At 47.6% G+C, this 24254-nt stretch overlaps 1 protein-coding gene across 2 annotated transcripts; it reads left to right on the top strand.

The window, feature by feature from the left end:
• Window positions 1–14: 14 nt before the first annotated feature.
• Window positions 15–22921, top strand: LOC107497962 (NADH-cytochrome b5 reductase-like). 2 transcript variants are annotated; one of them, XM_016120454.2, is made up of 7 exons: window positions 15–78; window positions 4431–4724; window positions 5626–5774; window positions 8201–8288; window positions 11849–11953; window positions 15047–15250; window positions 19005–22921. In XM_016120454.2, the coding sequence occupies exons 2-7, from the start codon at window positions 4533–4535 to the stop codon at window positions 19206–19208; spliced, it is 942 nt and encodes a 313-aa protein (XP_015975940.2). In that variant the 5' UTR covers window positions 15–78; window positions 4431–4532; the 3' UTR covers window positions 19209–22921. The 2 variants fall into 2 exon arrangements, with proteins under 2 accessions (XP_015975940.2, XP_015975942.2); XM_016120456.2 differs by lacking the exon at window positions 11849–11953.
• Window positions 22922–24254: the final 1333 nt, after the last annotated feature.

Below are 24254 nucleotides of genomic sequence, written 5' to 3'. Positions count from 1 at the left end.
TCCTTTTTTCTTATAGGTGGGAAATGGAGGAGGGGGAACCTGAAAGATCTTCACGTGAGACCAAGAGCTGGAGTATAGGTGAGTGGTGGTGGTTGGGGCGAAACGGGAGTAGAACGCCAGGACTTGAAACCTGAATGCTGGGCAGCCTGAACCGCTAACGAGCATTTAGAGCTTAGGCAAAGCACTTGCCTCTGAACCCCAGTGTCTCTCGCTGTAAAAACAGGGCTAGACACGCCTAAGCTAGCGCTCCTATACAGCGACCGGCACATAGTGGGTGCGCTGTAAGTTTCCTTTGCTTTCCATTCACTTCTCTCTGGTGCTGGAACTTTTTACCGTGGCTCTACCCTGTCCCTGGTAGTGGCCCCATCTCCAACACCAGCGCCGCTCCTGACCACTTGTACTGCACGCCTCTTCCCCGCTTCGAAAGTAAATTACTTTCCTCCCCTTTCCTTGAGATATCCCTTTCCGTCTCTTGGAAGCAAGGCCAGAGCGAGGAAGGTGTTCCTTTTCTTTTTAAGCAACACCTGTTTATCAGCATAGATGCCCACTATGCTGAGCATTGTGCTTCCCTTCGTGAATAAAATAGATGTGCGACATAGAGCCTACATTTTAGCAGGATAAACAGAAAGCAAGTAAACTAAAGCAATTGCAATAACCACACGCTTCTCATCCCCTTTCCCCTGTTATTTTTCTCTAGCATTTAGCACTAACATGTTTTCCATTTTGATCTTGGTTAATGACCATCTCCCACTACAATGTGAGCTCCGTGAGTGCAAAGGTTTCTGTTTCTTCACTACTGTATTCCTTGCCCCTAGCACAGTGCCCTAAAGGTAGTACTTAAATATTTAATGAATAAATACTGATAGAAACATATGGTACATGATAGAGAATGCGAATGAGGGTCTCTGAAGGGAGATAACTTTAAGGCAACGCCTGAAGGATGAAGCAAGACATCCAGGCAGAGGCAACAACATGTATCAAGGCCTGGCTATAAGTCGGTGTGTCTTAGACTGGAAAGATAGGAGCTGAAAGGCACAAGCTGAGTCTTTAAAATTCATGATTGAAATGGCCAACTCCTCTACCAATTATCAAAATACCAGAGAAAGTGGGAGTATTAAAACACAGAAAAGGTAAATTTAAGGGAAAGATAAATATGAACAACCCTCACAATGTACAGCGGTTTGCAGTTCTTTTACTTATCTCACTTTTATCTGGAAAAAAATCTTAGAGATTAAGAAATTGGCATAAAGAGGAGACCAGACCTCATTCCTTCAAGTACGTACCTGGTTAAAAAAAAAAAAAAAAAAGCAGTAAAAAGGAATTAAATTGATGTAACATCATGCTAGGCTGCTAGCTCTGTGAAGGTAGAGACCATGTCCTATTTACCTCTGCTGTACCCCAGCACCTAGCACTGTGCCGGGCTCTCAGACCTTATTTGTAAACTGAATGAGAGCACTCACCACTCACTGGAGCCTTCCTAATGCTAGGCCTGTACTTAGTGGTAGAATACAGAAATAATAAGACACCAGTCTTGCCATGAAGGAGATCTTAGCCTGCTAAAACTTCCCGAAATCATAGAACCAGCAGTAGAATCAGATTTTCTGAAACCAAACCCTTTTTTCTATAAAAGAAAGGTTTATTGCACACAAGGACTGCCCTTCTAAAACTGATGATAGTAAGTGGTAAAACAATTTGGACAAGTTCTGGTCAGGAAGAACCTTGGGCATCAGGCAAGACGATTGGATTCAATCCATTAGGCAATGAAGGAGCTGGTTAGATGTTGCGAAGCAGGGGACTGGTATGATCAGAGCTGGTGGCAGGTGTGCTGATGGATGATGTAGGGAGACTAGAAGCACATCCTTTGGGCCCACGGGAAGCTCCAGTGTGATGGATGTGGGAAGCAGGAAAAGTAGAAAAGATTTTAAAGGTTAGGATACCTGGAAAGTGATTGGTAACCAAGAAATAGGACTTCTGGGGCTTCAGGCAGACTTGGTGGTTTGCCCTCTGCCCTTCTCAGACTTGTCCCACACCTTGACCCTAGCACTATATGCATGAATGAAATTAGTTGGGAGGCTCCAATTGACAATTTGGCAAGTTGGGCTTTTGGCTGCTCTCTGCCAGCCCAGAGCTAGGCACTGGGAATTAGAGATGAAGACACGCTACTCCCCCTGCCCTCCAGAAGGGTGAAATCTAGTGACAAAGAGCACTAGCCTGGAGACATAAGAAGGAAACCCAGGTGTGAGTTCTGATTTTACTACTTTGCATTTCCTGACCTTGGCCTCTTCTGTGACATGAGAAAGAGCATGGCTTTCCTCCATATGACTGTCAGGAGGACTAAGCGAGGCAGTGCAAAGTAGTTGGCATAGACTCTGGCCTAGTTGGTGGCATCTATTCTTATAATGGTTGTTATCTGTTTAGTAGATAACTCTCCCACTAGGCCATGAGTGCCTCCAAAGCAGAGACGAGTGTCATTCACCTCTGCACCCCAGCATCTCATTCAGTAGCCCTGCCTAGTAAGTGTATATGGCAGGAATGAATGGGAGGAAATCAAAGCCTGGAATTCTTAGAGGTAGTTGCATTTTAGAGGAATGATATTTACATCAAAAATGTTCTGTGACATCAGACTTCTCCATGGTTCTTTTCTCAGATAAAAAGAAACGCCTTCTTTTTACTTTGATTTGCCTGTGGAATTTTAAATGGGTAGCTTGCTTGCAGGTGAGATGATCAGGTCTATTCCTATATAAACTGTGAAGTTCCACATGTAAATATGGAGAACCTTGATAAATTCCAAACTGCCCTTACAGTCAGGGATATATCTCAGAATAAATCATAGCCATTTAACTTTTCCTCTCTGATCGGTCTTTCAGCCCGTGTTTACCTAATAACACTGAAATCAAACTCCCTCCCTCCCCTCTTCCTTCCTTCCTTCTTTCCTTCCTTCGTCATATAACACACATTTTAAAATATACACTGTGCTACTTTATTAAATGAATAAAAATCAGGTCTCTACCCTCGAGTTCAGAGAGCCTGTCTCAAAGAGGAGAAAGACATGTAAATGTGTAACTTCTAAACAGTATAAAATGCTATAGGGTAGAGAGAGAGTCATTAATTTGAAGTGTTTATTGAGCACCTATGATGACCAGGGGTGGACCAAGTACTGCTAGTGCTTGCAGGAGGGAGTGAAGCTAAGCAGGTCCTCACAGAAGGCTCTAGCCTTCTGTTCTCTTCCTTTACCTTCTATCCTCTTCTCTACCTACTCATCCCTCCCTTGGTGTCAGTTACCCAGATCTCTGTCTCCAGACTCAGATACCTAGACCTGTTTAATCCAACTGACAACTGGATTTTGCACTTGGATGCTCCATGGGCACTCAGCAAAGCTCACACCGAACTTGTCATTTTCTCTTCCTCTTTCTCCTTAAATTCAGTTTCTCTTGAGCCTATTGTCTACCCCAAGGATCCAAGCCAGACACCTGAATGTCCCTTTAATCTCTCTATACCCTTCACCTCATATCTAGTCACTCCATGCATGTCTTATTAATTCCTTCTTCCATATTTCTCTAGTTGACTCCTGTCCTCTCATTCTTGCTGAAGCTGCCCTTGTCCAGGTCCTTGTCTCCTCTCACCTGGACCACCACAATCTTTTCCTCCTGCTTTCCTGTGGTTGAGGAACTGTATGTTCTGAAACCAGACAGACTGGAGTTAAAATCCCATTGCCACAATTTTAGGAGCTGTGTGGCCCTGAGTAAGTTATTAAACCTCTCCAGACTCCAGTGTTCCCATCTATATAATGACACCTCTAATAGTGGCCTTGTTGTTGTAAAGATTAAATGAGATGTAGCAAATTGGTAGGTGACTCACCAATAATGCTGAGTGAATGAATATGATTCGTCTTTGTAAAGGTAAAAACTGGGCAGAGCCGAACTGTAGTGGTTCGTGTTGCAAATGTGACAAAACTAAGGAAAGCAAGGAAAAGATATATCAGACATCAAGGTGGTGGTTAGGAGGAAGGGCAGGGGGAATGTGATCAGGAAGGGACTCATATAAGTGGCTTCTAGGATGCTGGCAGGATTCTTTTTACTTTACTGAGTGGTAGTTACAAAGGTGTTCTTTTATAACATTTGAATTTATTTTTATAATTATTAAATCGTACATATATGTTTTACTTTATCATCTGAAATATTTAAAAAATTCAATGATATTTCCTATGAAAATGCTTAATCCAGCACACAGAGCACAGGAAAAGGTCAGCAAACCTTGGTTGCCAGTTCTAATTGTGTCCTGTTTGCCTGCCTCCTTTGCCAGGCACTAGATCCCGGGGTGGATTCGTTCCTGTCCCCAGTGCTCACACAGAGCATGGCACCCGCTGACGTCAGGGAGAATGGGAGGAGTAGAGGTGACCAGAGCGTAACCACATGTTTTCCCTTTCCTAGACTAGTAAGGGAACAGGGTGTGGGCCCCTGACCTCACAGAGCCAGTCCTGCTCTGGGAAGAGCACCCAGCTGTCGCTCCCAGGCTGCCCCAGCCCATTGCCCATGGATGAGGGGAAGGAGGAGGATGATGAGGAAGCCTGGCTGCAGCTTCGGCCGGTGGAGCCCTTGCCCTCCCAGTGCTGCGGCAGTGGCTGTTCGCCCTGTGTGTTTGACCTCTATCACCGCGACCTGGCAAGGTGGGAGGCAGCCCGAGCCAGCAAAGACAGAAGCCTGCTGAGAGAGAAGGAGTCACAGGTGAGGGAGAGCTGCTCCTCAGACAAGAGGGCCAGGGTGGCAGCATATACCTGGCCTTGGCCCTGTGCAGTGTACCTGCTCTAGGAAGCTTTCCTTGACTGTACAGCAGAGAAAAAAAAGAGTGTTTAGTGGAAGCAGACAGATCCAGGTTCAGAGTTTGTGGGGGCGGGGGGTGGGGAGGGTCCCAGAAGTGAGTTAAGTGTAGGCATTTCACAGGAGAGAGATCCATGAGTTAATGGCATTCAGAGAAGGCTTCCTGGAGAAGGTACAGGTTGGGTGGAATGTTAAGGGCAGTGGACTGAGACTTAGAAGACATTGATTTTGAGTCCCTGCTCATGATGTGACCTGGGATAAGTAAGTCATTACCACTCAAGCCTCAGTTTCCCCACATGTAAAATAAAGTTATTAGATGAGATAATCAATTTCTAAATTCTGCAAATCTAGATTTTAGCAGGTTTGAAGAATGGGTGGGTCGTTCATACATTGGAGATGAGTGATCTGGACGGAGGGCCCAGCTTGAGTAAATAACCCAACTCACAGGTAGGAGGCAGCAGGGTGTTTGAGGAGGATGGAGAAGAGTCTGGCATCTGATGCACGGCAGGTAAAATGAGACCTGGGGGTCTTCCCCAGGGCCCTTGAGTATCTAGCTAAGGAGCCTGTACCTTATCCTTGGGCAGAGGGGAGCCATGGAAGACTTAAGAGTTAGCACATTAAAGTTCTCCAGCGTTCTTAGATCAAAGCATAAAAGGGAAATAAGGTAGGACTACTCTATGGTAACAGAAAACTTAGTAGCCAGGATAACCTTCTTGTGGAAAGTGGGAAAGATGCTTGCAGATGCTTGTGGTTGCTTGCATGTCTCTTGAGCCCCAGCTGCTAGCTGTTGGATATTTTCCTTTTGCAGAGCTGCCCCTCCAAACTGAGCCCAGAAACCTTCCTGGCCTTCCATATCAGTGCCATGGACAAAATCACTAAGGACACCTACCGTGTCCAGTTTGCACTACCCAGGAACAGCCGGCTCGACCTGCGGCCTGGCCAGCACCTTATCCTACGGTACACTCAGGTAGTGGGAGAATGGAAGCATTGCTGCCCTGTTTTGCCATTTGCTAGCTGTGTGGCCTAGAGCAACTGCTTAACAGTGCCTCCCCCACCCCCCGCCCTGCTTAAGCCTCCCTTAATCATCTTCAAAATAGATATAGTAATACATGATTCAAGGGTTTTGGGGATTGAACTAGATAATGCATTTTCATAATAAATAATACTAATAATAACAGCAAACACTTTTATAGCACTTACTATCCAAGGCATAGTTCTGTGTGCTTATACATATGAACTCATTTAATCCTCACAAAATCCTGTGTGGTAAGTACCGTCAGAGAGGAAACTGAAGTCAGAGAGGTTCAGTAACTTGCCTAGAGTCACACAATTAGAAAATGTCAGAGCCATCAGTTGATAGAAGGATACTCAATGAGAGTGAGAGACTTGTCCAGGATTATACAGCTAATAATTCAGGGAGCCAGGATTCAAACCTAGAGAATCGGCTCCTGAGTTACACTCCTAACCACTCCTCTGAAGTTCCTTTTTCCTCCCAGCCTACTTTTGCACTCTCCTTACACTTCACTCCCCACCCTCAGCTGCCCAGGGACAAGACCCTTTGGGACCTCCAGATGGAGGCTCTGCCAGGCAGTTCACTCTATGGGTCTGAGGTTTATCAGAGAGATCTGAACTGCGGATGTGGATATGGGTATATACCTGGACAGAATTTGGGAGCTTATGGCATGGAAAGAGGGAAGGGCAGTGGGCTGAACTGTGGCTACTCCAGCATTTACAGTATTGGCAAGAATAGGAGGAGCCAGCAAAAGAGACAGAAGGAGCAACCAAGAAAACCAAGAGAGAGAGTATTGCTGGTCACATTCTGGCTACTTACCTCAAACTGACCCCCTGCTGTTTATGCCCAGCTCGTTCTAGCCTGTGGCCTGGCTGGTGGTCCTTAAAGCTCACTATTCAGTGGACAGAAGGGGCCACAGGGCAGGTCACAGCCCATGTAGCCTATCATCCATAAATCAGAGATGCCCAGATCTCCCTGCCTTTAGGCTGACCCTTCTCCTCCACCTACTCTGCCACTGCAATGACATTCCTAACACATGCAGCTGACCTTGTCACTCACTCCCTGTTCCAACACCTTCTCGTGCTCCATGATGGTTCCCTAATGACATCCTAATCTAAGGTCCCAGCTTGCTTTTCCCACCAAGTTCTTCTCTCCCCTCCCCCATACTTGCCCCTTGTACCAGCCTCATGATCCACTTACCAGTTCCTGCTTTACGTTATCCTACTTCTAAGCTTTTGCCCAGGCTAGTCCCCTGCCTGGAATTACTTCCCTTCCTATCTTCGTTTTCACCTTTCAGTGGCCTGCTCATCCTGTAATTCCCAGCTCCAGGACGCCTCTTGCGGCTCCCCCAGTGAGAGTGGTCTTTCCCTCTGCGGCATGTCAGTGTTGCCTCTGCTGCAGCAAATATTACAGCGTTCTTTGCATTCAGGCCACACCCTATATTCTATTTATTTCCTCATTTTTCCGTAAGCATTTACCGAATATTTCTGTCTAGCTCCCCTGCTTTTGATGCATTAGGATGGGGCCTTTTTTTTTTTTAAATCTTTGCATACCTCAGAGAAGAGAGTTTTGCACATTGAAGGACTTGAGAGAGGAGTGCTCAGGTGCTTTTGGGAAGCACTGAGGAATAATGGTAAGGAACTTGGCTCTGCAGTCACACAGAGCTATGGGTGAATTCTAACTGTGTGACCTGGGCAAGTGCCTTTCCTTCTAGGCCTCGGTTTCCTCATTTGGCTTATTATTTGAATTAAATAAGATAAAGCATATAGTATGCTTGATGTGTAGTAGGTGTTTAAGCCAACGAGGCTGCTATTACTACTATTCATGTTGATCATCCTGATCTCCTTATTGACAACGTTGTGGAGAGGATTCATGCATGGAGTCGGGCTTTGGAATAGGGCATCTTTGAGGATCCTTCCAATTCCGGTGCTCCTGGCATGTGGTAGTGTTTAATAAATGTTAGACACTTGTTAAACACAGTTGTTTTTATCCTTATCATTCTGTGGTTGAGAAGAGCTCAGGAAAAAACCTCAGTGATGTCCTAATAACAGCTCCCATCATCGATGTCCTTTTTGAAGCACTTTCCCATCTGTAATCCCAGTAGAACCACACAATAGGGACTCATGTGGTTGACCCCATTTTACGGGAGGGGCAGAGGGATTAATGACCTGCCCAGGGTCTCACAGCCAGCATATGGCAGTGGGGGAGCTCAGTGCTCTTTTTTTCTGCTCTACCTCCTTTGTCCCTCAGTATGGACCACTGGGGATGACTGGACCCCATCTTTACTTTGACTAACCTAGCAGAGTAGGAACCTATAAAGGTTCATTGAGTGACTGGCTGACTGCCTAACTGAGTGCTTCTTTTTTCCCAGAGGGATAGTAGATGACTTAGAAATTCAGAGAGCCTATACGCCTATCAGCCCTGCCAATGCAGAAGGATACTTTGAAGTTTTAATCAAGGTGAGCTGACTAACATGGATGCTCTAAGATGCTGTGGACTGGAACCTTCATATGCCAGCTTGGTTGGGATGAGGCAGCTCCCACTGATGTGGGACTGATGTGGGAAAAGCCAGTGTTCACATGCGAGGAGGCCGGCTTGAGGGAAGAGCGGGGACAGTGAAGGAGGCCTTCTTCCATCTCCTTTCCTGATGGACGGGGGCTGCTGGACCAACACAGAACATATTCCTGACAGATTTTATGAAAAGGAGGCTCAGACCGATGAAGTTTTTCCTTGTTTTCTTGCCTGTTAATGGAAAGTGAACACTGACTCTGGGAGAAGGGGAGCCCAGCTTCCCAGTACCTATCATCTGCTGGACACGGGGTTCCAGATAAATCAGACATGGTGCCTGTTTTTGGACAGAAGACCAGTCCCAGATCATATAATTTGATAGACACCATGACAGGAGGTCCAAGTCCAACTTAGAGTAGCCGGCGGTGTGAGAAAGCAGGCTGGGCCTCCTAGCAGATGATGTGTGTGTGAGCTGTGTGTTTAAGGAGTGGGGAACTAGAGGGGAAATGTGGGAAGAAAGCTCTAAGTGCTGGGAACAACATGTGCAACAGCAAAGGAGACGTGATTGGGGAACTGTTTCTCATTTGTCCTGGATAAGAAGGAGATGTATAAGGAAAAGGTGGGACATGGAGGACCTTGTGGACCACACTAACCTGAGGTCACTTCTGGGTGGATGGGCAGGGGCCAGAGCACTTGAGTTGGGCCTTAAAGGGGGAGTACAAATAGGCAGTGGCAGGAAATGGCATTCTAGGCCAAGGGGCTGGATAACCAAAGGCAGGGAGGGGCGAAACAGAACAGGGTCTTGTGGGAACTATACCCAGTCTGAATGGCAGGAGGACAGGTGCTTGTGGAGGCAGCCAAGGTGGTGAGGGGGTTGGCAGAGATTAGACGATCAGAGTGGGTTGGATAACAAAACACCTCAGAGACCCAAAGAATAGGTACCAAAATTTGTTAAGTCGTGAAGGTCCAATTATGTGGAAAAAATGATTAGGTGAAACAACATGAAATTGCTGATGCTTTAACATTTTTGACTTACAGAAACAGTGGTTTCATATGGGTTAAGCTAATATAAAGCTATAGATCCTCATTTCCCCAATGGAATCTTAGGGAACACCATTGCTTAAGAATAACTTTCACATCCTTTATCTCCTGCGGAGGGCAGAAATTATTATCTCCATATCTTTGATAAGCATACTGAAGCCTCAGGAGAACCCAAGACCCCAGCTAGTAAGAAGTGTGGCTGGTAAGTGAGCCCTGGCCTCCTGACTCCGACTTCAGCACTGTCTGTGGCCTCTGCCTTCCCTGCCTGCCTTCAGAGCTCGAGTGTTTACTCCCTGCACATAAGCTTGGATGGGATCCCTTCTCCACGCAACTGTTTGTCTGGGAGATTCCACAAATCCTCTCCAAATGGCCTGCTTCCCCAAGCTGCTTGTCTGGGTGTGTTTCTGTTGAAAGGATAAGCCTGGAGACAGTTCTTCAGGGCAGCTGGATATCTCCCAGCTGCAAGGCTGATTTTCTCCTTCGTTTACCAGAAAGCCTCTCTTTAGAGAGATGTTTAATTATCCCTAAGCCTCTGGCTAGGAAGAGCTGGAAATGTCTTTGCCGTATTGGGAAGACAGAGGGCTTTTCTCAGGTTTACCCTCCCATGTAGATGAGAAGGAGGAACTTCCTTTTCTCAAGCACCTTCTGGGCACCAGGCACTACTCCTGCCTCTTTATTTTCATTATTTCAGTTCAGCCTCATAACCACCCTATGGAGTAGATCATATTATCCCCATTTTACAGGTGAAGAAACCGAAGCTCAGAGAGATGATGTCATTGTCCCAAGGCCCCTTGGGTAATGTGACCCCTAAGTAGAAGAGCAGTTTACTGTCAGTCCTCTTTAACAAGTGTATATTGAGCCAGGCTGTGTGTGGGTGCTGGAGACGTGGAAGAATTCTTTCTTACTCCTTGAGAGCTACCTATTCCATAGGGACTTAGGGTACAGCTGGGGCTGTGTCTCCCTGAGGCTGGGGCCAGAAAACAAGGTGTACTCTGAGACACAGCCTACAGTAAGTTGGAGGGGTGGGGGGGAATGTAGCCCCCCTCCCAGATCTCTTCTAGGAGAGCTGAGGACTTTCCCTTGCTTTATGCATATATGCGGTATTCAAGGAAGTCAGGGGTGGTGCTACATATAGCTGTGGGTGCTTCAAAGCATGTCTGGTGACCAGAACCCTATCCCTCCTTCAAGCCTCATTATAATCTCATTCCACATTCCTTCCCATCCTGGGGTCTAGTGCTTGCCCCTCACTCCCACTCTATTTTGTACACTTGCTGTTTCCAGAATAGAATCTGGGCTGTCCTACCCCTCACCATAGTATTTCTTATGCTCAGAATCCTCTCAGACCTTCTGCTTGCTACCATCCCTAGTGAAGTCAATCTTACCCAGACTTCAAGGTCCAGCTCAAATACTTCCTTCTCCAAGCAACTATCCTCGATTCTGCTTCATTGAAAGTGACTGCACCTCCTTAGGGCTCTCCCAGAGACTTTATCCTTCTTTCTCATGGAATATTAGGTAGTGTCTACCTTGTGTATGATTGAGATGTGAGTCCCTCCTAGATTGTGAGATCCTTCAGGGGGGGCCTGAATCTGGATTAATTGATTGATTTGCTGATTCATTCATTCATTCATTCATTCAGATACATAGGTTGTTTTTATGGTTCAAGCACTGGCCGACTTTATGGAGCTTCAGGTGCAACTGTCTCTCCCGCAGCCTCAGCATGGTGCTTGACATAGAGTGGGCAGACTCCCAGGGAATGTAGACTGCCTTCCCCCCTATGGAGGAATCTCCTCCACAACCTTTAAATTTTTCATTTCGCCAGAAGACAATGTAGGGTAATGCATGGATTACAAATGAGTGGCCTAGAAACTGACTCCAGCCCGTGAATATATTTGGTTTTGGCCTGCACGATGTTTTAAAATTTTGAATTAATTGCTGACATTTCAAAAATGGGAGATTTTACATTAAAAATATGGATGTCATACTCCTATGAAAATCAGAAGATTTAGCATCATCAACCCCACAAACTATGTCCTAGAATCTACAAAGTGGCTTCTTCCTTTAGAAGGAGCATTCATTCCTCATTTTACCTAGTCCCCACCGTTTTTTACTGCACTCTGATACTGAGACAAGTATTAGTTGCCAAAAATCATCTCACACCCCATTCCTCACTCAGTTGTGTTATCTGCATGGCCCGTTAGTTACTTGGGTTTGAGACCTCTGTAGTTAAAGCTGGATGGAGGTCTATGGATTTTCATTGCAGCCTCACTGTTTCCCTTCTGTGTAAGCTCTGAGCCTCATCTGAAAATTGGGAATGACAGTACCAGTATCGTGGGATGATTAGGGTGATTAAATTGAGATAACACATGTAAAGTGCTTAGCACTACAGAAAGGGCTCCACACTGATGGCTGATGTGGTTTGTGCTGGCAGCATGTGCCTGTCCCAATGAAGTCTCCCTGTGTTTGCTCCCAGTGCTACCAGACTGGGCTGATGTCCCGATATGTCGAGTCCTGGAGAGCAGGAGACATGGCTTTCTGGAGAGGACCTTTCGGAGGCTTTTCCTATAAACCAAACCAGGTCAGTGCCAGCACACTGAGTCCTCAGGAGACCCCTCCCAGCTTAGCCTTCGGGATTGTAGTTTTAGATTTCAGGCTGTAGAATCTCACTGGACCATTCTTCTGAGCCCAAACCCAATCCTAGGAGTATCCTTGGAGTCGAATATAGGGGAGATGGAATAGGCACTAAGAAGCAAAATTGCCTGCTCATGCTCCAGAACTACCCATGGCTGCCCATTGCTTAGAAAATCCAGACTCATGTGCTCGGTGCTTAGGGCGCCTATCCCATCTCACTCAGATACCTTTCTAAATTCACATTCCAGTTACAAGACTAGAGAGACCACCCCCTAAGTATGCCCTGTGGCTCCCTGCTTGGGAAGTTCGTCTTTATCTTCATGCTTGGTTCAAAGCCTTTCCTGATGTTTCCGGGAAAAAGTAGTAATTTCTCATAAGTGGGTGCATATCTGGAAAGCAGTTTGGCAGTACGTACTGAGTCTTAAAAAGCTTCAAGTCTTTGGACCCAGTAATTCCACTTCTAGACGTCTATCCTATGGAAAGAATCCAAAATACCAACTTGTTTGCACATGCTTATTAAAGCTTTATTTATAATAGCAAGAAATTGGAGATAACTGAACCACAAGGGGACAGTTAAATGCACTGGGTTACAGATACTTGAAAGAATATCCTGGATTTTTAAATTAGGTACATAAATGATGTTATATGTTTATACAATAAGATCAAATGACAAACACTAGGTACAAAACTGAATATACAACAGGCTTGGAAAATAAAAGTACACAGGAAAAAATATGAAAAGAAATGCAATGAAATGTTAGCAGCTCTGAATGATGGAATAATGGGTGTTTTTTTTATTTTCTTCATTACATTTTCCAAATTATCCACAGTGAACACCTATTACCTTTATAATTAGGAAAACAAAGCAAAACAAATGGAAAAATGAGTCATTCCTATTTGTTTACTTTAAAAATAGCTTTTATTATTTTTTCCTTTATTACAAATGCAGTACATTTCACTACCCAAAAAATGAGCAGATATAGAGACAGAAAAAGAAGGAAATAAAGAACACCTGCAGGCTATCTACCTAGACATGCCAGTCTTACTACCTTGGCATATATATCCTTCCAAATTCTCTTCCACACATGGGTGTGTATACAAGCGTGCATGTATGTGTGTATAATATCAAACATGTATATTGTACCGCCTCTACGCCAGGCTGTGATTTTAGCACTTACCATGTAGTAACTCATTTAGTTCTCACAACAGCTCCTACATACTGCTCTCCCCATTTTACAGATATGTGGTGTGCATATATTTTTCTACAGTGTTCTTCTAGTGCTAACCATGCTCAGCCTTGCATTTTAGCTGAGGGCGTCCCTGTGTCACTCAGGCCTTCAAGGGCAGGGACTAGGAATTGTTCCTGTTTCCTGCCAACCTTGAGGGGCACTTGACAAATGTTGTCTTGACCACCTTTTCCGTGTGGAGCCTCATCATGGCTTGTGGCTGCTGCACCTCTGCATCCACAGAAAGCCCCTGCACTTCCTGTCTAGGCAGTTTGTCTAGGCAGCAGTGAGGAAGAAGAAATGGGGTCTCACACAGTGACGTTGGCCCCTGGTAGTGGCTAGGCTAGGCTCTGTCCCTCTGAGGATGCTGGAGTGCTCTGGCCCTCTTCCCGTCCTGCCCTGCTGCTCCGTGGTCATCTTTCTTGTAGGTGAGCATCTCAGAGGGCACATTAGCATCTGTTTGAGCATTCATTCCACAGACATTCCCGAGTATGTACTCAGGGCCAGGCCCGTGCTGGACCCTGGGGGCCCATAGATGGGATAGACGAGGCCCGGTCCTCTGGAAGTTCAATCTGATGGGGAAATAGATGACGACAACACAGCATGACCAGTGCTGTGGGAACACAGGGAAGAACCCCTACCTGTGGCTCAGGGAAGACTTCGCAGAAGAGAGCCTGAGCAGTGATGGGAGGAGGAGGAGGAGCATGGCAGGTTAAAGACCAGGTGCCTAGGAGAGCATAGATATAGGGCTGGATGGCATGGCTGGCAGTAGAGGCTCAGTAAGGGGAAGGAATCTCATTGTTAAGCCCCAAGCTCCACCAGGCACTTCATGGCCTTTCATTTAATCTTCACGATAATTCTGAGACAGGTGCTATTATGAGGAAGTGCTATTATTATTATTATTATTATTATTATTATTATTTACCAGTAAAGAAACTGAGGCTCAGAGAGGTGAAAGAACTTGTCCAGATCTTATGGCTAGGGATTTGTACCCAGATCTGTATGAATCCTGATACTCCATGATGTGTTTTATGCAGCAGTGTGGTATGCAGGGGCTGTTAGTAAAGCTAGTGAAAACCCCAACTATTCAGAGAGGCCTAATCTCTAGAAGGGCAGTAAATACCACACTGCATGCACAGGCATTAGCCTTTAAGGCATTGCCCTTAAAGAAGATTTCCCCTCTTTAAGAGGCCTAGAGCCTGGAAATGGGTTCAGTGAGGAGGGATTGATAGAACTGTGGCCCACTGGGGTGGAAACTCACTTTCATTGGGTCTTCTGTGCCAGCACCATGCTAGGTACTTATGTATAGTATCTCATTTAGTCTAGGGAGGACTGAGGGGTCCAAGTCAGGGTCCTCAGATCTTTGCAGGGCTGACCGGGGCCAGAAGCAGTAGCCCAGAGGGCATGGGGGTTGGTGGACAAGGCTTTGCTGAGAGCAGCTCATTGTGAGGTGGGAAGATGACCCTGGCAATGGGAGTCCAGAATAGAGCAAACTGCCTTGAAAGGTAGTGGGTTTTCAGCCGAAGTATGTAAGCAAGGTCCTGTGAAGATGCTTTAGAAGGCAACCAAGCTGCTTGTAGAATGGACTACACCCTTATGTTCCCTTTCAGCCCCCAGAGTCCATGATTTCTGTTACATAGATCTCACAAGCTATAGACTTTCACAAGCAAGGATGGTTTCCCGGAGAATGTAGAGAGGGGAACTCATATGGGCGGGACACCTGGTTCAGGCAAGCCCAAGAAAAGGCCCTGTAGTGGGTGGGTGGGGTGAGACTCCCCACCCCACCCCTGTCACATACCCATCCTATTCCCCAGTACGGTGAGCTCCTCATGCTGGCTGCGGGCACCGGCCTGGCCCCCATGGTGCCCATCCTACACAGCATCACAGACAATGCAGATGACGAGACCTTTGTCACCCTGGTCAGCTGTTTCAAGACTTTTGAGGGCATCTACCTGAAAACCTTCCTCCAGGAGCAGGCCCGTTTCTGGAACGTCCGTACCTTCTTTGTACTCAGCCAGGTAAGCCCAGGGTGGTGACTCCCTTCCCTAATTGAGACTCTGCTGTCCTCTTGCATTTGTCCTGAGGACCTGCTGTAGCCTCTCTACGTTATGCTATAATAATAATCCCTGCCACTGTTGGAACTATGTGCCTGGCAAGGAAGGCAAGTATTGTCATGTTCATCATGCAGATGAGGAAACACACTCAGAGAGGTTAAGGTGCCAGCTGGTGTCATACTGATAAATGGGATGAAGACAGGATTTGAGCTGGGGCTGTCTGATTCCAGAGTTCCAGCTCTCACCCACCATGCTTTGCTGCCTGTCATCCACCCTCTGGCATCATCCGTTATATGGGCAGGCGGCCTGGTTGTGGAGTCAATGGGCCAGGACAAAGACATCTTCTAGGATAAGCTCCTTGAGGAGCACGCTCTCTGCAGTGCTTTGCACAGTGCCAAGCACAGAGTAGGTACTCCTTCCATCAATGATTGGTCCAGTAAACTGGTTGCAAGTTCACTGCATTTATTAGAGTCCCTGCCACATCACTTTGTCCCTGCATGAGAGGAAAGCTGCTTTCCAACTCCTCAGGTTGCAGATACTTTAGCTGGAAGTGACTCTGCCTTCTGACTCCTCTTCCCTCTGATTCCCCATCCCTTCCAGTCACTCAGGCCTTCCCAGGCCCTCCCCTCTGCACCATGGTATGATGGGGAGGCATCATGCCTTTTATCTCAAGCTAGGCCCTCAGCTCTTCTCATTCACCTTCCTTCCCCTGCTCGGCAGCTTTTATCCCTCTTTCCTATACTCACTAGGTTGAGGGTCCCTGCTAGGGGTACTACCCCCCTCCCCCATTCTCTGTACTTTGGAGCACTCTTATCATCAGTTTCCTCTTTGAGGCAGCTTTAGAGTGTCCCTAAAGACATATGTGATCCTTGACATTGTGGCTGGGTCGTTGGGGTGGGGGGTAGGGGGGTTGTTCAGAAAACCAGTTTCCCTTCCCAATACCAAAGATTCTGGGGTTCCCCAGGGGCCAGGGTCTGCGGGCCTGTCTGTGGGGCACAGTCATCGAAAGGGTCATGCTTGGCGAACATGAAGGCCACTGTGCAGCCTGGACGGGAGCGGGGCTGTGTGAACGGCTACGGCTGCCAGGCCGCACACTCAGCCCTGCCCCAGGGCTGGTCAGAGAAGGTGGGAGGAGGGGCAGGAGGCAGGCACCGGGCGGAGTTGCCTTGTCTTTTCCCCAACCATGTACCAGGTACCTGAGATACAAAACTAAAGATGACCTGCCTCCTGCCCTCCAGGCACTCACCTGTATATGCAGAGAGAGCCACTGGGATGGTGGACAGTGACTCCCTTCAGCGAGCACCTTCTCTGTGCCTGGCATTGTTCTGAGCACGTTATGTGCATTAACTCATGTAACCCCACCACAGTCTTAGGAGGTTTGTACTGCCATCATGCCCATTGTACGGATGTGGAAACCGAGGCACAGGGAGGTTTAAGAACTTTGTCTAAGGTAGCACAGCGAGTTGGTAGAGTCTGGTATGAAGCCAGGTGGGCCTGCACCAGTGTCCATGCTCTTAACTGCTTGTCAGTATAAGATAGCGAATGGATGGGCGCTGCTGAGGGTGTTCGAGATGCTGCAGCAAGCAGGGAGGGCTTCACATAGGAAATGACATCTAAGCCTGGGCTCGAAGGTAGAGTTTAAGCTCACCAGCAATAAGAGGCCTTCACTCCTGAGCTAGGGCTTTGATGATGCCAGTGGCCTGGGGTGGGGCAGGCGCGTGGTCTGGCTGTCGATGGTAGGGTCAGTGGAGCGAGAGGTGCCTTCTGCCCGTCTGTGCTCCCTCCACTCAGGGTGCTTCCCCTCCTGCCTGAACCTCAGCGACAGCATCCTCAAGCAGCTCCTTGCTCCAGCCACCCCCTGTCAATTTGTCTTCCATCCCGTAGCTGGAAGGGCAGCTCTGACCACACCACCGCCCTGTGTCCAGCCCTTCCCTGGGCTCCACTGCTCTTAGGACGACGTCCTCGTGGCTGTGCCAGCCCTCTGTGGCCGTGCCAGCCCTCTGTGGCCTTGTCTCCTAGCCCGTCCTCCCTGCGCGCTGTGTTCTGGCGTCGCTGGTCTGCTTGTGGTTACAGTCGCTCTGTGCTTTTCTGGCTGCTGGGCCTTTCCTCACACCGTTGCCTTTGCCAAGGAGCACTTTTCCCCACTTCTTCACCTGACACCTACTCATCCCTCACATCTCTCTGCTGAGGTGTAATTCCATCCTGGAAGCTTTCCCAGAGCCCCCGGATGGTGTGTTTGTGTTTACTGTCGCAGCCTGGGCTTGCCTTCTTCATAGCACCCGCCCCACCTCACTGTTGCTGTTTATGGGTCCCCTCCCCACCTGAGCAGCAGCCAGACCCAATGCATCTCTCCTGATGCAGTTGGAGTGGGCTCTGCTGAACCTAACTGGCCTGAGGGAATCGGGTAGTGAGAAGGAGAGGTGAGGCCAACGGGCCCTGCTGGTCCCTGCCCTCAAGGGCCCGTGGGATGCGTCAGAACACTGAGGGAGCCTCAGGAAGATCCAGGTCATCACAGAGGATCCCCTGTCGGCACCATGGTGCTGTCCTCAGAGGGCCTTCAGGGTCAGACAGGCTCTGTGACGTGGGCTTCAAGGCCTGGTGAGTGCACCTGAGCTGAGAGACCCGCACTCACAGAGCCTTTCCCAGGGTTTCCCCATCACCCTGCACTCATCATAGTAGCTCCAAGAGGTCACTGTCACTCAGCCCAGAAGTGGCAGCAAAGCTCCGATTCCAACTCTAGCTGCCAACTCCATCCTGCCTCTAGTTAGTCTCAGGATCTAGAAACTTGTGGTAATGGACTCTGTAGAGGTCTGAATAGTGCTGTTTGTGTGTGTGTGTGTGTGTGTGTGTGTGTGTGTGTGTGTGTGTGTGTGGAGGGAGGTTGTTTTGGGTGCTGGTTACATAGTTTCTTCTTTTTTAAAAGTTCTTCAAACTATATATACTTAATTTCTACAATCTTCTATATGTAATACTTCAATAAAATGTTTACTTAAGAGAAATTCCTCCAAGTCAGCTGGCGATGGAGCCTTTCTTTGGTGACTTGGGCATGAAAGCCACAAGCTGAAAGAAGGAAGGGACCTGGGTCCCTCAAGTACTGTACACCCCCAGAACTACCTCTAGCCTTTTTAGGTGAGAGAAATAGACCTCTCTCTTGATTAAGGCACTGCTGCCTGAATTACACAGGCAGGGTGAGGCCAAGAACCTTGTTTGTTTAGAGCAGCTGCCATGTCCCTAGTGTCTGGCACAGTACCAGGCACAGAGTAACCACTCAGTAAACATCTGTTAAAGCAACAGGTTAAACAAGTGAACAAAAGTTATGCTTCAAGGGTGATGGTGATAGACAACCTTGGAAAGATGCTAGACAAACTTGGGAGACCCACGGTCACGGGGAGAAAACATTCCTCCCAGAGTGACAGGTCCCCCGGAGGCAGTGAGAAACGGTGGGGACCAAATCCTAGTTCTGCCGCTGCCCCTGCCTCATTGCGCGTCCTGACGGACGGCTCTCCTCCCTGTGCCTTCACTGTTGTAGGAGGATGACTGCCCATCACAGGCTGGTCGTGACTCTGATCCGAGTCCCGGTGTCAGGAAGTGCCTGACTCGCAGTAAGGTTGTCTTCCCACCTCCTCTGCCACAGTTTCTTCATTTGGCAGAGGAGAGCTAGATACGTGAACTTTGAGGACTCCCTAGAAGTCACCCCTGCTCTTTCTCATCATCCCAGGAGAACTCCCTGGAGCAGCTTCCCTGGAGTTACCGAGAGAAGACCCGGTTCGGCCGCCTGACCCAGGACCTGATTGAAGAGCTGGTTGGCTCCTGTCGGAGAGAGCCATTTGCATTGGTCTGTGGCTCAGCCGAGTTTACCAAAGATATGGCCAGGTGCTTGCTATGCGCGGGCCTGGCCGAGGACTCCTACTTCCTCTTCTAGGCCTGGCCTCCTTTCCAAAGTCCAGGCCAGGGGCCTGCGAACGGGACGCAGGAAGCAGCACAGACTGGAATCAGAAGACGTGGACAAAAGACCACCACTAACTTGCCATTTCATAATTCCATCCCTCGTCTGCCCCATGGAGTTACTGACTCCCTTAGACCGGAGTCCTGCTATGCAGAGGGAAAACAGGGCTGCAGGAGTCTGGGGACAGCAAGCAGCTGGAAATGAGGGAGGACTGCACCGAGAAGTTGGCAGGAGAAGGGGCTGGAGGAGCTTCCCTGGTTCCTCAGGTTGGAGGGCTTGTGTGGGGCTCCTGTCGGACCCTGCCCTGTAATGCCCGTTTCATAGCCTGTTTTCTCTGGAGACTGGGTACCCTTGTGTGGCCTCACTGCTGGCTCAGGTGATATGCTTGCTAAGTGTTCAGGGAATGACCACAGGAGTGTCTGAGAGATTTCTGGAGGAAGAACTTGCCTTAGGTACCTCCAGTGGCATGATCCTGACACAACGAAGGTCTTGGGTGCCGTGACCTGACCACATTCTCAGAGGGAGGTGGGGCCTTGGATTACCTCTGTTACATATTGGCCCTAGTCCTTTCCTGCTGTAAACACATCACTCTCAGTCTCTGTTCCTTGGCTCAAGAGCCCAGCCCAGAGTCCTTTTTCCAGCAAAAGAACCACAGACTCAAACACCCCTCCCTCCTGCAGGCAGCCAGCTCAGCCCTCTCCTTCAGCTCTGGCACCCTGGCTACGGTTGCTATGGAGATCTAAAGATAGAGCAGGAGTCAGGAGACCTGGGTCCTTCTCCCGCTCTGCCCACTGAGTGGCTACTGATTTGTCATCCACCCACCCCCTCTACACCCCGCCTCCTCCATCCTGCATGAGGCATGCCCTCTCCAGGGAGGCCAGCACTTCTGGGCAGCGCAGTGCAGTTAATGAATTCTGCTTTTCGCAGCCTGGGCTCCAGTGTGCTGTACCAGCTCAGGCTGGCTATAGGCAGTCCCAGAATCAGAATATTAAGTCTTGGAATCTCAGAGTGAGAGAACCATAGAATTGTAGACTTAGAATTTTGCAGTCATAGAATCACAGTCCTCATTGTATCAGAGATGATACGTTCAGGGCTCCAGAGAGCATCCAGTCTGCCAGATTCATTGTATCAGTGAGGCTAAGTGACCTGCCCAAGGTAAAACAGTCCATGGCAGGGCCAGTACTAGAAGCCAGGTCTCTTGATGTCAGCCTTATGCTCAGAGTTCTGTCCCCATGATTTTTAAACTGGGCTCCACAGGACACAAGGGTTCCTGGCACAGCAGCTGTGAAGAGAGGGCCGGATGGGATCTCCAGGTCCCCGCACCAACCAGGGCAGTTTCATTTTTATCCTATTTATGTCTTGGGGCTTGGATTAATTTTCATTTGTGAACAAGGGTTTACCTGTATCTCCCCAAAAAGTTGCGACAAATCTCTGCTGTTCCATGTTCAATAAATAATCATGACAGGCAGTTGAGGGGATGATGCCAAAGGTTTCACTCTATTTCACATGCAGAATTCCATGGTTAAATAGATGTGGGGAATACTGCATGTGGCCGTTGTCAGGAATCATGCACACGAGTATGTTAAAAGCTCTGAAAAGTCCAATGGTAAAGCAACTTTTTTCATGTTCTTTAACCCAGAGTTTCCCAAGCATATCTATCTAACTGTAGGACATTTTTATCCACTAGAATCTTTTGAGATCGGCGTGCCGCGGAGCGTGCTTTGGGAAATGCTAGTCTGCTGCAGAGCCTTTTTCAGCAGTGTCACGTGTGGGAAGACCCTGCTCTGAGTCAGAGGCCCCAGCAGGAGCTGTGATTTCTTTCAGCCTTGCCTGTGACTTGGCCAAGACACATTTCCTTCTCAGGGCCTTGGAAGTCAAGGTGTCTTCCTCTGCGCCTTCCTCTGTCTCAGCACATCCTAGTGACTCTCCTCACAGATCCTCCTGCAGGGCCTGTCAGGAGCCAGACTCGGTTCTAGGCACCAAGGAAATAACAGTGAATGAGGCAGATACAGTTCTAGTAAGCTCCACTGGGGAACTCACAGCCCAAAAAGGAGAGAGGGCTGAAATTAAACCAGTAATTTTGAAGTGAATGAGTGTTCTAGAAAAGGAAATATGGAGAGTGGAAGTTAAGGACAGGGTCTGCCCTAGGAGAGGACCAGGAACACGTCTCCGCATGAGGGAAGAGGCTTCAAAGGCAATATCCTCACTCATAAGGATGATAGGAGGTCCCGACTTAAGGGGTGGGAAGTCTGGGGCAGTTCTTGTATATCTATCTTTGTCCCCTTTTAGATACTTGACGTTTAGGTATGAGACAAGGTCACACAGTGATAACCAGCCCCTCTTGTCCTGTAATGTCGCCCTCTCCTTCACCTCACTCCATGTGGGGTCTGTGCAGCCAGATAATGGTGGGGTCTCTTATCATGGCACGTTGGTGGGGGGACTCAGCCACATCTTTGGTGCCAAGATGCCAGAGGGCTCATGTTATCCGGAAACTTGAGAACTTGTGGCTGAGTGCTGTGCCTCGCAGGATGCCAAATGAGCCCAAGAAGAGGACTGGTTGGGATGCGTGAAGACAGACCTCGTTGAATTGGCGCTGAGGCTCCTCTTGGCTGGCCCATTCCATTGCTGCCATCTCTCCTGATAATGCCCCTGCCACATGTTGTGGGAGGTGTGCTGTCAGGGTGATGGGACACAAATGACAGCTGTCTTAGTCCAGCCCTCACTGTGTTTTGCCTACACCACTTGAGTATTCCCTTCATTGGTCTCCCAGCCTCCAGCCTCTCCCCACACACCCCCCATGCAGACTGTAGCCAGACCTATTTTTTTTATGTGCGTGTGGTAAGAACACAATGGAAGATCTATCCTCTTAACACATTTTTAAGTGTATAATACATTATTGTTGACTATAGATAGTGTTGTACAGCAGATCTCCAGAGCTTATTCAAACCACTTTTTCTAACACGCCTGTCACTCCCTTGCTTAAAATCCTTTGATGGCTCCCTACGCCCTTAGGATATAGCCTCCCGGCTCTGTTTACCTTCCAGGCTTATTTTCTGTTACTGACCCCTTATGTTACAAACTTGTTTTCTTGCATCAGTCAGTCCCTTCACATTTGCTGCTCCCTCTGCTTCCTTCCTGTCTTACACTCACCTTTGCCTTCATCTTTCGAGGGCTTAGCTGAGTGTCACTTCCTCTCGGAAGCCTTGCCTGCCTCTGCCATTCCAAGCTAGGTAGTCAGCAATCTTGTGCTGAACCTGCTGGGCTGTCTTCTTTGTACGTGAGTACATCAAGGCCCCGTTCTGGGATCTGTTCATTATGTCCCCACTGTGGGAGGGTGCTCAATACATCGATGTCGAATTCCTGAATAATAAACAACTAATGTTCATGGTACAGTTTACAAGTTGAAAAATGCTTTTCATCTATATTGAAGCACATAATTATCACCAAAATGCATGCTATTTTATTACCCCAGTTTACTGATATGAAAACTAAACTTCTGAGACATTAAGCAATTCTCCAAGGTCATGTAGAGGTACACAAATTCCAGCATGCTGCAGTTGTTATAATGTTTGTATGTGGCACATGAGTGCACCAGGAGATGTGTATAAAGATTTTCATTGCTGCACTGTTTAAAAATAGCAAAAGAATAAAAACTATCTGTCCATCAATAAAGAGAATGGAGAAATGAACTGTTCTATAGAGATTCATGCAGTGAAATACCATACACCAGTTAAAATGAATGAACCAGGTCTACATGTATCAACATAGACTAAATCCTAAAAACATAATAATTGAGCAAAAGCAATTTCTAACATGGAAGGTGTAGTGAGATACCCATATTTGGAGAGTTTAAAAACACAGAATAATGCCAAATGCTCAGGAAGGAAATCCACCAACTTCAAGGAACCTCTGGGGATAGAGGGAAGGGGATAAGATAGGGTGAGGTGGGGGCTTTTATCTGTGTCGCTTTATTATAAAAATATTTGAAATAAATATGGCAAAATGTGAACATTGGTGAATCTGAGTGATGAGTTCATTATTCTGCTTTATTCTACCTTTTTTGTGTGTTTGAAATAGTTCGATAATTAAAAAAATAAGTTTAAATATGCCTACTCAAAGTGCTTCAGAAACTAATACCTTGAAAATATTCATTGCTTCTCCCCGGCCTCAGGGTAGGCTATGCCCCTTTATGCCTACAGGTCTCTCATTTGAAATGATGTGTGAGCACCTGCTATGTGCCAGCCCTGCTCTGGATACAACAGTAATAGTTGTAAACAATTCGCAGCACTCCTAGCTTACATGCTGTTTCCTCTACTTTCCTTTTTCTTTTCCCCATAAACTCAAACCAGAGACACTTTCTAGACACCACAGTTTGGGACTCCTTTTTTCTTCTTCTTCTTTTTTTTTTTTTTGCTTTATTTTGTTTCTTTTGAAATGACCTAGGTTGAGATCTCTTTGCCGATTCTGTCAAGTAGCCAGGGCAAGTTACTCGGCCTATCTGAGCCTCAGTTTACTCATCTACAAAATGGGGATGGTAGCATGTCTCCAGGGTTGTGTGAGGGTGAGGAAAACGTGTGATGCCCAGGCACAGCGGCTGATACGGAATGGGCATGAGAAACCAGTCCACTTCTCTCCCTGGAGGCCCTTCCCAGTGGTGCCTGGCTTATGACAGGCCTGAGGACAGCACCTGTTCTCAAATTTTTCACTATCAAGAACTCCCATTTGTTATTTTTCCCATGCTTTGGAAGATTTTGATCCCAAATTGCATGGATTAAGTCATTATTCATTTATCTCCCATTTTTTATGAATCAAAGACATAGATAACTGCCCCTGAGAGCTTCTGATCTGTACAGCCAGCTGGGAGCCGCACAAGGCTGACATGATTCCAGCCAGAGGCAAAGACATTCAACGGTGTGTGTGGTCTGAGGAGGCATAAATGTAGGTGCATCGTACTCATTTTCTTTTGACCATGAGTTGTAAAAGCTGCCGGCCTTGCCTGGGTGGGCATTGCTTTGACAAGTA

This window comes from Rousettus aegyptiacus, unplaced genomic scaffold, assembly GCF_014176215.1.
Source record: "Rousettus aegyptiacus isolate mRouAeg1 unplaced genomic scaffold, mRouAeg1.p scaffold_m13_p_1, whole genome shotgun sequence".
NCBI classification, from domain to species: domain Eukaryota; kingdom Metazoa; phylum Chordata; class Mammalia; order Chiroptera; family Pteropodidae; genus Rousettus; species Rousettus aegyptiacus.
The sequence above is the reverse complement of the archived record's forward strand: the minus strand, read 5'-3'. Positions and strand labels throughout refer to the sequence as shown.

What these genes read in the sequence shown, in the direction of transcription:
- LOC107497962 (XM_016120454.2), top strand. Translation starts at nt 4,533, where the DNA reads ATGGATGAGGGGAAGGAGGAGGATGATGAGGAAGCCTGGCTGCAGCTT. An exon ending in GGCCAGCACCTTATCCTACG is followed by an intron (nt 5,775 to 8,200) that starts GTACACTCAGGT and finishes CTTTTTTCCCAG; the next exon opens with AGGGATAGTAGATGACTTAG. An exon ending in ACTTTGAAGTTTTAATCAAG is followed by an intron (nt 8,289 to 11,848) that starts GTGAGCTGACTA and finishes GTTTGCTCCCAG; the next exon opens with TGCTACCAGACTGGGCTGAT.